General features: G+C 45.7%; 1 protein-coding gene across 1 annotated transcript in view; it reads right to left on the reverse strand.

Annotated features, from left to right (window-relative positions):
* Positions 1-18,441, reverse strand: part of LOC133151776 (DNA topoisomerase 2-binding protein 1-A-like) — a 43,866-nt gene that overhangs the window by 21,476 nt on the left and 3,949 nt on the right. The window contains exons 7-11 of the mRNA XM_061275086.1: positions 18,192-18,368; positions 4,500-4,663; positions 921-1,084; positions 603-850; positions 66-391 (exon numbers count right to left, since the gene is read on the reverse strand). Of these exons, the coding sequence (XP_061131070.1) occupies positions 66-391; positions 603-850; positions 921-1,084; positions 4,500-4,663; positions 18,192-18,368 (1,079 nt within the window). The remainder of the gene's footprint in view (positions 1-65; positions 392-602; positions 851-920; positions 1,085-4,499; positions 4,664-18,191; positions 18,369-18,441) is intronic.

The following is an 18,441-nucleotide window of genomic DNA, read 5'->3' on the forward strand; positions in this document are numbered from 1 at the left end:
TCTGTGAATGAGGAATATGCAGGGGAACGACAAAAAAAAAAACATTAAAAAAGTTGTGAACTCACCAACCACGTATCAGTGACCACTTCGTCCACCGTGGCCTCCACAGAACAGCCCAAAAGAGGCACCACGGCGTAGTCGGCGATGATGTGCGTGCGGCTCACCAACACCCGGCCTCCATTCTCCGTCACCAGCAGAGAGAGCTGGGCCTCGGCCTCGGTGCCCAAGCCCTGCAGCAGGAAGCGTTTTCCAGCAAATAGACCTGCCTTGCTGGCCTCATGCGGAGAGGAATCTGACTCTGGTCTGGTGCTGCGGCTGAGGGACCTGGAATTCTTGGCGGCCGGGTTGGCGGACATTCCGCCGTCACTTTGAGCTGGTGGAAGCTCATCAACTTGAAAGACAACACATGGTTGGGTCGGACTCAAGCGTTATGTTAAACATTTTTAGGTGGCAGCAGAGACAGTAACTGGAAGTTTATCACTTTTTTTGCAACATTACTTTTGTGTGTGTGTTTGGGAGGGGTACCCCTAGATAACAGCATATATGCAAACCAAAATAAAGTGCTATGTTACGTACGACAGTATAAATGATACCACACTCACTGACTGTCGGGTCGTCGTCCATGTACTGTGAGAGGAGGTCCTCCTCCACTTGATTCATTCTTGGGGTGCTGGGACTGGCGGCGGAGGGCCCCACTGAAAGCCTGGAGGCAGCTGGGCGAGACACCAATGGAATCAACACCTCTGCCGGTGAGGGAGGCAGACAGTCTGGGTGGAGGAAGCTTTCTTCTGGGAGGAGACGGCCTTCGGAGAAGCTGTCTAGCAGCCACTGGACTGTCACTACGTGAGGTCTGGCATAAAAATAGACAACAGAATCAGCATGGCCGTGTTCTCCATGATGCTCCTGGACTTGAAACCAACCTGTGAGTCGCTTTAGACAGGAAAGTCTTGAGGTCCTGATCTGGTTCACCTGAGACCACGTGTGTGAGCTCCTCGCTTGGCTGGTTGAAGCGAAGACCCCCCGCGGCGCTCACCAGCCGACGCAACTTGTCCAGCTTCTTCATGGGGAGGCCGCAAAGATAGAGCTGCACAACGGTCACCAGGAAACCATGAAACAAAAGCCCACATAAACTGTTTGAGAGAATATGAGCACAAGAAATCATAATTCAACAAACTTGCTCCCTAATTACACATAAGCCCTATTAAAAGACATGTATCATGGAAAATCGACTTTTTGCTTTTAAAATAATTTGCTTGTGTATCTGGAGGATCTAGGAGTGTAGCAATGTGTAATATATCCCTCCAGGTGCTGCAGAGATACTGTTATGATAGTTTTGTGGGGCTATTTTTTTACTCTGTTCAAATTTCTCCATTTTCGTTGTGCTCGACGTGGATTGTCCATAATGAACATGTTCAAGCATAAGGGTGTCCATGTGTGTGTGTGCACTTGGCACCACGACACCCTAGGCCGCAGTTCGCTGATCGACTTTGTAGTCGTGTCATCAGATTTGAGGCCGCATGTTATGGACACTCAGGTGAAGAGAGGGGCGGGGCTGTCAACAGATTCCCACCTGGTGGTGGGCTGGCTCCGATGGTGGGGGAAGCAGTTTTGACCTGGCAGACCCAAACGAACTGTGAGAGTCTGCTGGGAACGTCTGGCAGAATCCTCTGTCAAGAAGAGCTTCAACTCCTACCTCCGGCAGAGCTTTTTCCACGTCCTGGAGGAGGCGGGGTTACATTGAGCCTGAGTGGACATTGTTCCGTGCCTCCATTGTTGAGGCATTCAACCGGAGCTGTGGTCGTAAAGTGGTCGGTGCCTGTTGTAGCAGCAACCCTTGAACCCGGTGGTGGACACGGGCGGTAAGGGATGCCGTCAAACAGAAGAAGGAGTCCTACCAGCCATTTTGGCATGTGGGACTCCGGAGGCAGCCGACAGATGGCCGAGTGGAACGCAGCTTCGGCGGTTGCTGAGGCAAAGATTCGGGCGTGAGAGGAGTTTGGTGAGGCCATGGAGAATGACTTCGAGACGACCTTTGAGGAAATTCTGGTCCACCGTCTGGCTTCTCAGGAGGGGGAAGCAGTGCACCTTCAACACTGTTTACAGTGGAGATGGCGTGCTGCTGACCTCGACTCGTAACGTCGTGAGTAGGTGGGGAGAATACTAAGATCTCCTCAATACCACCGACACCCCTTTTATTGTGGAAGCAGAGCCTGGAGACTCTGAGGCAGACTCTCCAATCTCTGGGGTCGAAGTCACCGAGGTAATTAAAAAGCTCCTCGGAGGCAAGGGCCCGGGGGTGGATGAGATTCGCCCGGAGTTCTTAAAGGTTCTGGATGTTGTGGGGCTGTCCAGGCTGACACGCCTCTACAACATTGCGTGATCATCGGGGACAGTGCCTCCGGATTGGCAGACTGGGGTGGTGGTCCCCCTTTTTCAGAAGGATAACCGGAGGGTGTGTTCCAACGACAGAGGAATCACACTCCTCAGCCTCCCAGGGAAGGTTTATTCAGGGGTGCTGGAGAGGAGGGTCTGTCGGGAGGTCGAACCTCAGACTCAGGAGGAGCAATGTGGTTTTCGTCCTGGCCGTGGAACAGCTCTATACCTTCGGCAGGATCTTTGGGGGTGAATGCGAGTCACTCAACCAGTACACATGGTATTTGTGGACCTGGAGAAGGCGTTCGACCATGTCCCTCGGGGAGTTTTGTGAGGGGGTGCTTCGGGGGTACATGGTGCCAAACTCACTGGAAAGGGGGGTTCGGTCCCTGTATCACCGATGCCAGAGCTTCGTTTCGGATTCCTTTCCAGTGAAGGCTGCCCTTTGTCACCGATTCTGTTCCTAACTTTTATGAACAGAATTTCTACGTGCTGCCTAGGCATTGAAGGTGTCTGATTTGGTGACATCAACATTGCATCTCTGCTTTTTGCAGACAATGTGATGCTGTTGGTTTCTTCAAGCCGTGATCTCCAGCTCTCACTGGAGGAGTTCACAGCCAAGTGTGAAGCGGTCGGGATGAAAGCCAGCACCTCCAAATTTGAGACCATGGTCCGCAGTTAGAAAAGAGTGGAATGCCCTCTCTGGGGATGAGATCCTGCCCCAATTGGAGGAGTATCTTGGGGTCTTGTTCATGAGCGAGGGCAGAATAGAGCCTGAGATCGACAGATGGATCGGTGCAGCATCTGTAGTGATGCGGACTCCGTACAGGTCTGCCGTGGTGGAGAGAAAGCTGAGCCGAAAGGCAAAGCTCTCCATTTACCGGTCGATCCACGCTCCTACCCTCACCTATGGTCACGAGCTATGGGTCGTGACTGAAAAAACAAGATCCCGGATACAAGCGGTTAAAATGAGTTTCCTCCACAGGGTGTCCGGGCTCTCCCTTAGAGATAAAGTGAGAAGCTCAGTCACCCGTGAGAGACTCGGAATCGGGCCGCTGCTCATCCACGTTGAGAGGAGCCAAATGAGGTGACTTTGGCATCTCATCAGGTTGCCTCCTGCCTCCTCGGGGAGGTGTTCCGGGCATGTCCCACCGCCAGGAGACCCCGGGGACGACCCAGGACCCACTGGAGAGACTATGTTTCTCGGCTGGCCTGGGAACGCCTTGGGATCCCCCAGGATGAGCTGGACGAAATGGCCGAGGAGAGGGACGTCTGGGCGTCCCTTCTAAATCTGCTGCCTCCGCGACCCGATCCCGAATAAGCCGTAGAAGATGGATGGACCAGAAAACGTTTAGAATTTGGGATATGCAAAGGTAAAGGTTCAAAGACCAAATAAATTACGACAACAGCAGAAAGAATCTCTAAGTAATTCCTGGGGCAATGCCAAATTCCTGAATGCTCTCACAGAACGCTAATTTATCGTTGCCGTTTGACAAAACGAGGGGGGGCTGCTTGTCGTGCGACATGAGCTTTTATCAAATGGAGCATCTGTCATTGCGCTATGTATGATTGGGGTTCCTTTTAGCCCGCCTATTCAAGCCTAGTTTACAGTGCGTTTAGCAGGGTTGGTTTTATTTTGAAGTCCAACAAAATAAAACCTGGCATCCTTGAACAAGAATAGAAGAATAGAATGCCCTTTATTGTCATTTTACAACTTAGTTGTACAACGAAATTCAGACAAAACAAAAGTATACTGTAAAAAAACATTCAATGGCATTCACAAAAACTTCCATACAGCAAAAATGTGCTACGTTTAGTTCACGTTCATGAACTTTTCTTCATTGAACGCGTTAGATACAACACTGCCTGTTAAATATGGCCTGGATCTCCGCTTTCCACACACGCGGGGGCGTCGCGTTTGAGTTGCGCATGCGCGTCTCAACGGAAACACCAAATAATCGTTTGTCCTTATTATATGAATTTTGAGATGGTCTGGAGCCAAAATTGTGATTATGATTAACATTCAATTAATTGAGCACCCCTACTTGTGCTATTATTTTGAGGAAACTGAGATGGTGGTTCAAACTAGCTGCTACGTATTGTAGGTAATAACCAGAAGTACTTGCCTTACAGCCGTCCAGGAGATCCTCTGCAGGACGCACAGTGAGATCCAGACTGTCAAGGGGATCTGGAGCTTCCATATGGCTGACGGTTCCATTGGTGAAGGCTGTGTCATTAACTGTCTCACTGGTGTTGAGGGAGATGCGACTCAAACCCAGCACAGAACTCTCTGCAGGCAAAAGGAGCCGTTGATTGAAAGTGATGCTTTCAGAGATGAGTTTCATGGCCGATCATCACGGTTGATCCTGATGGCCGCCCTCAATGCGCATATGCTTTAACCAGGGATGAGAACGGCAAATGAGAAAAATAACTGAAAAGTAGCCGGGGTCTGGGGGCCGCATGCTCCACTGGGGGGGCCGAAAGCCCCCATTGGGGGGACCTGTGCCGCAGGGGGCAAGGGGCCGCAGGCCTCCCGGTCGCAGTGGGCCAGGAGGAACGCCCCAGAGGGGGCTCAGGGGGAAAAGCTCTCTGGAAACTCCTGGATTTTGGCAGTATAACAACCCCAAAACCATTAATTTCATCACTCAATTTCAACTGTGAAAAAAATATTCCTGCTTGGTCTGCTACCAAGATGAATATAATACAGTCAAGACTCGGTTTTTGACCACAATCCGTTCCAGAAGGCGGTTTGAGAAGCAAATCGGTCGAATTCCGAATCTATTTTTTCCATTACAAATAATGGAAAATTTTTAATCCATTCCAAGACGAATTTCATTTGCGCATTTTTGTTCGATCGCGCAACTGCAGCGCACCGCCGACCGCGCAACTGCAGCGCGCTGGTTGCATTATTGTGACAGAGCTGTCGCTGAAATCTAGAAAATATTTTTAAAGTCCTGATTCAAAATTTAAGTGGACCTCAGTGCGCAGGGAGCTTAATTCAGTCCGATCGCGCAACCGCAGCGCGCCGGGCGCTCACTGTCGCATTGCTTTAAGAGCGTCTTTGTGTTCCGAGTTGTAAGATGACGCCGCTCTCGAGCCATGCCCATCTGAAGCAGTTCCTGATCCCGTTCGACTTGTCTATTTCCCTGGCATGATCCTCGTCTTTTTTCCGTAAAATCTTCGCCATGCTGGCTAAACTTTTGCTAATCAGGCAAATAAGTAGGCAAATGATGTGACGAAAGTAGTGCCAAAATGCTGCCGAAAATAATTCAGCTGTTGTTGCAATACTGCTGCCAGCCCCTCGATATAAAAACTATTTTCTCAACGGATCTACACGATTCACAAAAATGGTACTCCCGACGGAAAAAAAACACGAAATTCGCGGATCCGCGGAAGATTCTCATCCCTCTTTAACTGAGCCACTACATCACTAATGACATAGTCGCAAGTATTAGAGAATTTCAATTAAATTGGAGGAATTGATCTGAACTCACTACACCTACATCTCAATTTTATGGAGACTTTTGGGTCCAGAATTTGGGAATCGCGCTAACCCCAAAAGTGCGGATTGTTTTGTTTTTTTAGGTAAGGCATGATTTTAGGCAGCTGAAGGATTCCTTTGTTACGTTAATTTAGATTAGGCACGTTGTTGGGCAGCCGAAGGTGTCTGGTTCCACACACATCAAAGTATGTGGACATTTTATTAAAAGAGAAGCAATACGCAGATGACAATATCAGGCGGACTAAATCGGAGTAAGTCATTTTGATCCTATGTTAATTGGATTAAAGAGAGAATGAAGCAGCCACTTATTCTACTACTGTGTCAGGCCATACTCTTTGACTCGTGAGTGACTGTGTGGATGAGGTGATGGTTCCACGAACTTTCCCCTTTCCGAATCATAAACGATCTTAGCTGTCCGTAACACTGTAATAAAGCAGTCATAAAGATCAAACAGTCCGACTTATTATCTAACACAGGGGTGCCCAAACTTTTTCAGCTCGCGAGCTACTTTTGAAATGACCAAGTCACAAAGATCTACCCACTAAAAATATATTTAATTGTATATATATATATACACCGTATTTTCTGCCCTATAAGGCGCACCTAAAAACCTAAAATTGTATCAAAAGTCGACAGTGCGGCTTATAGTCCGGTGCGCCTTATATATGGATCAATTGATGAATTTGTTGATCCAGACTGGTTGTACACAATGCTCTGCCAAAATGTTTTAGTACGTTTTAGTACAACTAATAAATTACAAGATCGCATCGCTTCCCAACATTACGGTAACTGTAGTCAGGGGGCGTCACCAAATAGCTGTTGTACCCGCGAGGCTATTTCATTTCAAAATAGGCTGCTCCGTTAATGTTTCGAGTAAATCTACGGATCGATATGGAAGGGAAACATAGGTAAGTAGTACCAATGCGTTAAATCGAACTTTAGTCAGTTCCGATCATTTTATAGGAGATCGTTTGAGAAACGCGATTGTTTACACTTTGCTGAGGCTCATGGGAGATTGCGAGCTGAGGCTCATGGGTTTTTGCGGATGGCTAATGCTATAACGATAGCTGCTATATGCAGCAAGCTATTTCATGTCAAAATAGGCTGCTCTGTTAATGTTTCGAGTAAATCTACGGATCGATATGGAAGGGAAACATAGGTAAGTAGTACCAATGCGCTAGATCGAACTTTAATCAGTTCCGATCATTTTATAGGAGATCGTTTGAGAAACGCAATTGTTTACACTTTGCTGAGGCTCATGGGAGATTGCGAGCTGAGGCTCATGGGTTTTTGCGGACGGCTAATGCTATAACGATAGCTGCTATACGCAGCAAGCTATTTCATGTCAAAATAGGCTGCTCTGTTAATGTTTCGAGTAAATCTACGGATCGATATGGAAGGGAAACATAGGTAAGTAGTACTAATGCGTTAGATCGAACTTTAGTCAGTTTCAATCATTTTATAGGAGATTGTTTGAGAAACCCGATTGTTTACAGAGGGTTGGTTATTGGCTAGCCCGCCAACCCTGAACAAATTGTATTAAACTTTTTTTTTTTGGTCATTTTGCCTGCAATGACTGCGTTTTCCCAGTAGATGGCGAAGCGCTCGCCTGCGCATTTACTACCGGAAGCCGTGTCAGAAAGCTCGGTGCACACTCACAAGTGCGTGTACGTACTCAGTAGTACGGACTTGGCGCACTCTCGCTCTATTCGTATCAGTCCCGAATTTAGAGCGTGGGCTTTGACGACAGCGTTCTTATAATTCGCGCGCTGAGCTTTCAGATGCAGTTTTGCGCTAAAGCCACCCACAAACCTTCCCCTGGAATCCTTCCATTAAAATGAGTGGCCCGAAAAAAAGAAGTGAGTGCCGAATGTTAAAAAAGAGTGGCCAATTTGGCTCGACGTACGCGACGTGACGTTCAGCCACATCAACATCAACCCGTCACAAATCAAGGTAAACGGACCAACACCTCGGATCTCGCCTAAGAATTGCCACAACAAATTTTACTCCAGACTATGACGCACTAGCAAAAAAGGGAGACCAACAACACTGTTCCCACTGAAAATGAACGGGAGGCTCTCAAGTTTATTGTAAAAAAATGCATTTTGAATATGATTTGTACACATAGCAGGGATTGAAACTAGCGACCAGTCTCATTTTCAAACAATGCAGGATGCTCAAGGACATTGATGCACCACCTATTTGCGACTAATCTTAACCTGTAAAGTTCTTAAGGCTTACTTTAAGGAGGTGTTTCCCGTTTCCTCACCTCTGTTACCAGGTGTTTGCGAGTTAAAACTCTGCTCTGATTTTCAGATACCCCTCACCGTGTTGCTGTTTTGATTACTTTATTTGGATGTATGCTTTCACCGATTCTTCAAGATGATATATTTGGTCAGAATGTTTGCCGTTTGATGTGATCTCACAAGATAAACATCTTTCATTAATCTGACCTGCAGGCACTGAAGTGATGGCGATTGTTATTCATAATAACAGTGTCGTATTTTATGAGAATCACTGGTAGCAGTTTTTTAGTGAATTATTATTTTTTTAATGCTGTTAATAAATGCATTTGTTTTCAAAAAACTTGTTTGGAATATCCATGCTTTACTACCTACTAAAGGCCAAGATCTTTTATGCAATGACCTTTACAGGTCGCTTATATGACTTCACACAACGCCTACGTCCATCTGCTCCTGGTCCGGCCCTCCGGTCCAAATTTAGAACCCAGTTCGGCCCGCGAGTCAAAAAGTTTGCCCACCCCTGGGCTAGTGGGTGCATACCGCAACCCTAGTCAACCTAAGTTTGTTGCAGTATAGCTTCTATTTTATGCGCCTTATAGTCCGGTGCGCCTTATATATGGACAAAGTTTTAAAATGGGCCGTTCATTGAAGGTGCGCCTTATAACCCGGTGCGCCTAATAGGGCGCAAAATACGGTATATGTCATCGTGAAAAAAAAGTCCTACTCCCATTCCCTATGAAAGTGATACTTCTTACTATGGCCAGCTGCCATTAAATTAAATTAAATATTTAATTAAATTAAATATTAAATTGGTCATGGAAATTCAGTGAATCACTAGCGCTAAAATGTACACGCTAATCATTTAGCTTTGTACGGTCCTTATATCATCCATTTAAAATACTATTTAAAAATGTATTTACGACAAAAAAATTGGGGTCCATGACCAAACCGTGTTAGGCAGAAAGTCACCTAGAATCGAAGTGAGTAAAATTTAAGTGTATTCCACACAACTTAGAGTCACAGTTTGTTGTTGTGTCTGTCCATATGTGTTGCTGCACCGTTTGTGTTCAATACAATGCTTAAAGGGTTTTAGCCCCACATCCACTATAAAAAAGAAATTATATTAACATACAGATTAATATACAGTGGAACCCCGGAAGTCGACCGCCTCCATACAACATATTCGGTTTCCTATGTCAGGGTTTCCGAGATTTTCTTGATCGTATGATTATGTTGGAATGTAACCTGTAATAAATAACCTAACTAGATTAGTTTTATGCTTATGTTGGAATGTAACCTGTAATAAATAACCTATCTTGTCCCATCTTACACAACATCGTAAACCCCCCCCTGCTATGCTTTGACTAGAGGTCAAGGGCTTCAACTCCATCCAGTCCACTCTCACCCACACCACCCTGTTTCTTATTAATAAAAATGCTCTTGCAAGAGACCAGAGTCAGATTTCATTCGATCATCGCTGTACGCACAGCGACGAATGGCTCTCCATTTGCAAATGCTTAAAAAGCGCATACTGTCTCCCGTGTGGTTCTTGCAAGTTAAGTTAGAGTGAGCACCACTCTAACATCCTACTCAAAATGTCAGGAAATCTTTGCGTCGGACCTTTGGAAACCCACATTATTTGGCATTGTTGTTTAGCGTGTTTTAAACCATTTTGACGCCCAACTCCTTTTCTGAAAAGCTGCACCCACGAGACCACAAGATCACGGGGGTTCACACTAAAGAGTTCAGGTGAAAGAGAGTTACCGTTTTTTTCCGTGTATAGTGCGCAATATTTTACTAATTTATTGTCCTAAAATCTGGGGTGCAGATTATACATGGGTACAAAGAAAAAAAAAAATTTTTTTTTTTTTTAAATAAAGTCATGGTACAACAAAACCAACAACAGGACTGACCGACAAAGTCGTGGAACAAAAAGACAGGGTGACATTACCAAAGACAGGAACAGAATGACAGTAACACATGCAATGATCCAACGGTGAGCGAGGGGCAGACAGGACTTAAATACAAAACACGTTACATCGATTGAGGTGACACAGGAAGAGCGGGGTGACACGAACAGAAACTATGGCAACCTAGACACATAGCAAAACTGGGGACGAGACATGACAAATCTCCCCCGAAATAAAACTCACCTTTCTTGTTTGTTGTCAATCGCGCATCGCATTCAGCCATCCTGCCCAACACACTTAGTAAAATTCATAATTGACGACACATCGTTTGATGCGATGGTGCAATCCTCGATGGTGTGTTATTGTCAAATATTGTTTGTTTTTTAATCTCCATCGCGGACCGGACGTCATACGGAGGCCGCCATTACAGATGCGCAGAACGGTTGCGCAAGACACGTCAGCTATATAAAGAGCGAGAGTTCAGTTCTCCACCTATTAGTTTCAATTCACAGTTTAATTAGCAGTTTCAATCAGCAAATAACAAAATGCGTATTACAGGTAATATTTTATTTCACAACACTTTGCCTTGTTCCTTTCGTCTCTGCTGTTCATTTCAAACACGCTCCATACGACCGCAATGCTCTTGTATCAGACGCTCGCTCACCTGCTAGTTTGCCGTCTGTCACAATGTACCCTACACAAATCCGAAACATTTGTTGCGGCTCCGAGTCACGACGAGGGGCAAGTTTTGGTTTCCAAGGGTGTTTTTATTCCTCTTCAACGTCTCTCCCATACAGAGCCGCCGTGTGCGCACGGAGCGCGGTGGTGCGTTTAGGGGCAGTCGGAGAAATCAACGCCAACAAAAAAAATGACATCCAGCCTAGTTAAGACCATACCAAAGACTTTAAAAATGGGACCCATTGCCTCCCTGCGTGTGTGACGATCTTTGGGACTTAAAAAAAAAAAAAAAAAAAAAAAAAATTTAAAAAGAAATTCATACAAATTGGGTGCGTATTATACATGGGTACAAGCTTTTTTCCAGCATCAGCATGCCATTGTTAGGGGTGCGTACTATACATGGGGGCGCACTATACACGGAAAAAAACGGTACTATACGTATTTGTAAATATTAGTCGGAAAGCTGCACCAGCGAGACTACAAGATCACTGGGGTTCACGCTGAAGAGTTGCGTTCACACGATAACAATGGTGTAAGAAGAGAGCTACTATGTTATATTTAAGAGGCTGGACGACGGATCTTTTTAAGAGCAAGCTTAATGTGGGGCCTTTTCAATAATGAACATTTCCACGAGATACAACACACCAGCTCAACTTCCGCACATGCGTAATGACACGGTAATCACACGGGTGCCTGTGTGCACTTGTATCTGTCACACTATTTGTAAACAATAGCCATTCTTTTGTTCACATTGATTTCCCACATTTTCCAGAGATTCATGTGCAACTATGACTCACTTTGGTTTCACGATGCATGACGTCCCGCAGGTTAGTGTAGTGTGGCAATTCTGAAGATAGACACTGCTAGAGGGACGTGTCCGCCAGTTAGAGCAGAATTGCGCGATAACTGAAGATGTGGCGGATACAGACGCGGGCTGTAGTCAGCCCGCTAGCCCAGTTAGCATTAGCCCCAAGCGGCTAGCTAAACGCGATGAGCCAGGTAAGACGCATAGCCGTCCAAAGTCATCTCGGTCTACTGGCCCTCGCACTTTGGTCATAGGTGACGCCATTACCCGAAATATTACGCTTAAAAATCCAGCCACGGTAATGTGTATTCCTGGGGGCCCGACATAGAAGCTAATCTTAGGGAGCTGACTCGCAATAGGTCTAGTCAACAGCGTAGTTCCATCAACACTAGCTACTCGGACATAGTGATACACGTCGGCTCCAATGATGTTAGGATGAGGCAATCGGAGATCACAAAGAGAAACATAGCGAGAACTTGTGATCTCGCCAGAAAGATGAGTCGGCATCGAGTATTTGTCTCTGGCCCCCTGCCTGGGAGAGGCACTGATGAGAGGTTTAGTAGATTAGTCTCCCTTAATCGATGGATGGCTGGGTTCTGTAAGAAGCAGGGACTGTATTTTATAGATAACTGGCCTTCCTTCTGGGGCCGCGCCGACCTGCTGAGGAAGGACGGCCTTCACCCTAACCGTGAAGGCGCCTTCACTCTTTCTAGGAATATAGATTACTGTTTGAGCCACACATGACAGGTCACTTTAGAGCAGGCCGGGTCAAAGGTGATTAGACCACCTGTCAGGATGGGTTTGGAGTCTGTTAAGATGAAGTTAACTAGCGCTAGGCTAGACTCTTAGTATGCACATAGCTCCTTGTGTAGACTAGAGCGTAATAGTTTGAATAGTGCTACAGTACACATAAACGCACTTTCTACTGGGGTAGTAGACAAATCCAATCACTCCACCCCGACCGGTTTTGCTGATTAAACGGTGCCGGTTTCAGATAATTCTACACGTGTAACAAATATTGACTATCAGATTCCCACGGTCGTATCATCCCACCGCGCTAACAAACATTTGAGAGGTGATGTCAGGCCTAGAGAACACAATCTTACTCGCATCTCGTATAAATATCCTTCGATAGATACGCACCCGGATCGACCAATTACATTTAAACTTGGTTTTATGAATATTAGATCGCTTCATGTGAAAGCCATTCTCGTTAATTATCTCATCACAGAACATAATCTAAACGCTTTTGGTCTCTGCGAGACCTGGTGAAAACCTAATGAACTGATGCCGCTTAATGAGGCCTCGCCTCCAAATTTTGTGAGCTCGCATGTGGCGCGTCCTCGAAAAAAGGGTGGGGGTGTCGCCCTCATCTCGAATTCCGAGCTTAGTTTTAGGCCTCGTTCGATCAACGTATTTAAAACATTTGAGGTTCTCACTGTCCGATCCACCGCTTTACCGTCATTTTATCTTGCTGTTATTTACCGTCCACGGGGCTTACTCTGGCTTCCTGGATGAATTTTCAGAATTTGTGGCTGATCTAGTAACCAATGCGGATAATATAATTATCATGGGCGATTTCAACATCCACATGAATTTACCGTCAGAGCCACTTACTTCGGCGTTTCAGACTTTAACTGATACGTTTGGTTTTACGCAAGCCGTACAGGCAGCAACGCATAAGAATGGAAATACCATAGATCTGGTATTATCTTGAGGACTTGCAACCTCAAATATAGCAGTACTGCCATACACTACTGTTTTGTCTGATCATTACTTACCGTTTTTTTCCGTGTATAGTGCGCAAAATTTAACTAATTTATTGTCCTAAAATCTGGGGTGCGCATTATACATGGGTACAAAAATTTTTTAATTTTTTTTTTTTAATTTTATTTTTTTAAGTCCCAATGATCGTCACACACGCAGGGAGGCAATGGGTCCCATTTTTATAGTCTTTGGTATGGTCTTAACTAGGCTGGATGTAATTTTTTTTGTTGGCGTTGATTTCTCCGACTGCCCATAAACGCACCACCGCGCTCCGTGCGCGCACGGGAAAGAGGCGGCTCTGTATGGGAGAGATGTTGAAGAGGAATAAAAACACCCTTGGAAACCAAAACTTCCCCCTCGTCGTGACTCGGAGCCATCCACGGTGGTGACGTACGAAACAAATGTTTCGGATTTGTGTAGGGTACATTGTGACAGACAGCAAACGAGCAGGTGATCGAGCAAGCCTTGTCTGATACGAGAGCATTGCGGTCGCATGGAGCGTGTTTGAAGTGAACAGCAGAGAAGAAAGGACCAAGGCAAAGTGTTGTGAAATAAAATATTACCTGTAATACGGATTTGTGCTCCCTGAATATTTGATCACCGCATGGCAGGATTTACAAACTGCACGTGTTTTGTCCGTAGAGCCATCTTTTCTTTGGAATCCAAAGTGCTTCCAAACGAATGACTTGAAGCCTAAAGGGGAGCAAATTTCCTCGTCTTTTTGGACACTAGCCATAGCACCAGCCCAGGAGCCACGTACTAGTTGTCGCCTCCCCTTTCACGTGCCTGCTCTGCTCACAACACAACAACGCCGGGCGCACTGCTCCCGGAAAGAGGAAGCAAGCAACAAGGAACTGGATTTCAAAATAAAGTCGCGTCTAATGTCCGAGGTCAAACACGGCGATATAAATCGATGTTTACCTTTAGCATCGATGCCAATAAATCGTAGAGCATTATATCAATTAATCGATGTGTATCGATGTATCGTTACACCCCTAGATATTAGGACTGCTACCTCAGTAGAAACATTTAAGACACGTTTAAAGACACATTTCTACGACATGGCCTTTAACTAACCTGTAGTGGCCGATTCGGCTGGAGTTTGTTTTCTCTCCCTCTCCACCCCCTCCCTTCCCCCCTCCGGGGAGGTGGTTAGGTGGCACCCATGCTGACAGCGGCTATCTGGATTCTCGTGGGCTAATTCAGGATGGGGGAACTGCAGCTCAACCTCCTCGAAGATACTGCCAGGACAATTGAGGGCTCCTTCGGCAGTCCTCTGCTCTGACATGGAGATCCACTTTTTATTTCATTGATTTTCATGTTGTATCATTTGTGCCCTCTCTGCATCCATTTCAACCTGGTGATCCTGAAAGGGGGACCCTTCCATCTGTGGTCCCTTCTCAAGGTTTCTCATTTTCCCCCGGTAGGGGTGTTTAAGTTTTTTCTTGCCCTTTTGGGAGCTTAAGACAAGGGGATGCTTTGAGAATAATTGTCAATTTCTGTCTATGTGAAGCCCTTTGAGACTGCTTGTGATTTAGGGCTATACAAATAAACTTGACTTGACATTCATTGCTTTGCAAGGTAAATCATACTTCTAATTAACTTACAATACACCCATGCCTTCTAGCGGCCAACAAGAAACATTATGTAATTGAAATTTCAACACAGTAGTTTTTAAGTTGCTAAATAATGTGTATACCGTTTCTACTACGCAAAATTAGATTTTTTGCGGATGGTTCTGGAACACATCTCCCGCGCAAAACGAGGTTTCACTCAGGGACGTGCGGTCAGAGGAGGCACGTCCCTGCCATCATGAAAAGGGGAAAAACAAATTAAATTGTTTTTATTATGAAGTCATTTTCCTTTTAATCTCAATAATTTTGTATCATTTTGAACCAAAATCGCTGAATTTTTAGTTATTTTAAAACCGAAGACGTTTCACTCGGAGGAGCCAACGTCCTGTCTAGCCTCCTCTGAGGATTGCCTAATCACATGACTGCCTATGTTGACAGGCTATGCAGTTAGACTGAACTGCTCTCTGTCTTTGTGTCGCTGTTTAAATGTTCAAACATTGTGGCTATATTACCGTATTCTCCGGACTATAAGGCGCACCTAAAAACCTAAAATTTTCTCAAAAGTGGACAGTGCGCCTTATAGTCCGGTGCGTCTATATATGGACCAAATTCCTAAATTTAAACTTTCCTGAAGCATTATGTCATGAAATCAATCATAAGTGGCCCGCTGAAGACTATGAATCATGAATCAAAAAGACTATGGATCATTATTTTGTGATTATAAAGTAATTGGTTGCGTCTGAAGTTGAAATAAAGAAGATAAAATGGAAAACGATTTGATTTCGATTAAAAATCGGACATGATGCATTAATGGTGCGTCTTATAGTCCGGTGCGCCTTATAGTCCGGAAAATACGGTAATTAATTTCCGTAGTTAAGCTAGTGTATATAATATCTTGTGTTTTTTGTTATCAGGGATGACAACGGCAAATGAAAAACAAACACTGAAAAAACGCCGGGGCCTTGGGGCCGCATGCTCCCACTGGAGGCCCCCCCCCACTTGGTGCAGGGGTCAGGGGCTGCAGCCCCCCCCCCCCAATGGGGGCCGCAGTGGGCGAGAGGCCACAGGCCCCCATTGGGGGCTGCAGTGGGCCACAGGCTTCTATTGGGGGCCACAGGGCTCACAGGCCCCCATTGGGGACTGCAGGGGGTTCAGGGGGAAAAGCTTCCTGGCAACTCCGGGATTTTGGCAGTATAGCAACCCCAAAACCATTAATTTCATCACTCAATTTCAACAGTTTTGTTAAAAAAATATTCCTTTTTGGTGGGCTACCAAGGTGAATATAATACAGTCAAGCCTCGGTTTTCGACCACAATCCGTTCCAGAAGGCAGTTCGAGAAGCGAATCGGTCGAATTCCGAATCTATTTCTCCCATTACAAATAATAGAATTTTTTTTTAATCCGTTCCAAGACTTTTTAAGTATCTTTTCATTTGAGCATTTTTGCCACGCACCGCCGAACGCGCAACCGTAGTGCGTCGCTGACCGTGCAACTGCACCGCGCTGGTCGCATTATTGTGACATAGCCGTCGCTGAAATTTAGAAAATATTTTTAAAGTCCTGATGTACTTTCCAAAATTTAAGTGAACCTCAGTGCGCAGGGAATTCAGTCCGATCGCGCAACCGCAGCGTGCCGGGCGCTCACTGTCGCATTGCTTTAAGAGCGTCTTTGTGTTCCGAGTTGTAAGATGACGCTGCTCTCGAGCCATGCCCATCTGAAGCAGTTCCTGATCCCGTACTACTTGTCCCACCCATATAAAAACAATTTTCTCAACGAATCTACACGATTCACGAAAATGATACTCCCGACGGAAAAAAACACAAGAAATCCGCGGATCCGGGGAAGATTCTCATCCCTGTGTCATCTGTCTTTAACATCGTGTTGCTTTATCAGGGGTGTCAAACTCATTTTTTTTGCGGGCCGCATTGTAGTCATAGCTTCTTTTGGAGTGTCATTATGACTGTCAACCCAAATAAATTTATGAGCACCTCATATTATATATGTACAGTAAAAGCTACAAAACAAACTGACAATACTGACAAACGTTTTCAAATTAGACGAGTAAAAACTGGTCAAATATTTAAAAAAAAAGATATTAAAAGTGAAGACAATTTGTAAATTCTAGTAATGACACACGAATTCGCGGGCCACATAAAATGATGTGGCGGGCCGTATCTGGCCCCCGGGCCTTGAGTTTGACACCTGTGCTTGAGATGAACAAAACGGCTTTGAAAAGAGATCTTACGGAGGCTACGAAAAAATGTTGTCCAGCCTAATGGCAAGGGGTGCTAGTGATCCCGGGATGCTTCATGCGCCTACCTGTAGAATTAGAGATCTTCAGTTCAAATTTACAGTGAACAACTGAGGAGCAGTAGTCCATTTGTTTCGTTTTACACTTTTTGTTTTTGTTTTTTTCCCCCCCGTTTTTACATTTCGTTTTACAATGGAGGATTGCATATCCAAACGATTTTCAACTATGGATTTTCGGTCGAAGCAGGAGGTCATCAGTAAAGGAATACCAACTCCGAAGTTAAAAGGTTTGATTCGGACAAAGGGACTTGGGAACGGAGTGGTACACACGATCGAAAACAAGTTTTGGATTTCATGTGCTTTATTGAGTGTTTTTATGTGTGAAAACTGCTGATATGAGATCCATCCATCCATTTACCATACCGCTTAGTCCCCACGGGGGTCGCGGGCGTGCTGGAGCCTATCCCATCAGTCATCGGGCAGTAGGCGGGGGACACCCTGAACCGGTTGCCAGCCAATCGCAGGGCACACAGAGACAAACAACCATACGCACTCGCACTCACACCTAGGGACAATCTGGAGTGCTCAATCGGCCTACCAAGCATGTTTTTTTGGGTTGTGGGAGGAAACCGGAGTGCCCGGAGAAAACCCACGCGGGCCCGGGGAGAACAAGCAAACTCCACACAGGGAGGGCCGGAGGTGGAATCGAACCCGCACCCTCCGAACTGTGAGGCGGACGTGCTACCCAGTGCGACACCGAGCCGCCCGCTGATATGAGATTTTAATTAAAATAGTTCAAATTAAATAATGAATAAGCCACACTAGAGCAGTGTTCCCCAACCTTTTTTGTGACATGGTTAGGTGCCGGACAACTTTTACTGGGGGGGGTGACGTCAGTGCCTCCCTAGTCATCAACCTCACCGCACGTCACTGGGATCACTGTACTGTATTTTCTTGTCTTTGTAGTTTTATGTACTGTTTTAGACAAAATTAGACAAATTGCTACGGAACACAATGGCTTCGCTTCTCGACGTTGCGTCGAGATCTAGGCTTCTGCTGTAATATCAGTTACGCAACGCATGGACTGACCTTCCTTCTTGCCGGAGCCGGAGGGCGTGGACGTATTTGGCCGGGTGCTTTTGGAGGCGCTGTGCTCCACGACGTAGTGACGCTCGTCCTGACTGGAGCCCTTTTCGATGCTGTCGAAAAGCCAGCGCAGAGACACGCAGTACACGTTCCATTTGCGCGCACACTCATACTTCTGACCTGAAAACACCAACACAGAACACAATGAGAAGGGTAAAAACGTCAACAAATAACGGCAAAACCATCTCTGACT

The sequence above is a fragment of the Syngnathus typhle genome, linkage group LG3 (genome assembly GCF_033458585.1).
Source record: "Syngnathus typhle isolate RoL2023-S1 ecotype Sweden linkage group LG3, RoL_Styp_1.0, whole genome shotgun sequence".
Lineage (NCBI taxonomy): Eukaryota > Metazoa > Chordata > Actinopteri > Syngnathiformes > Syngnathidae > Syngnathus > Syngnathus typhle.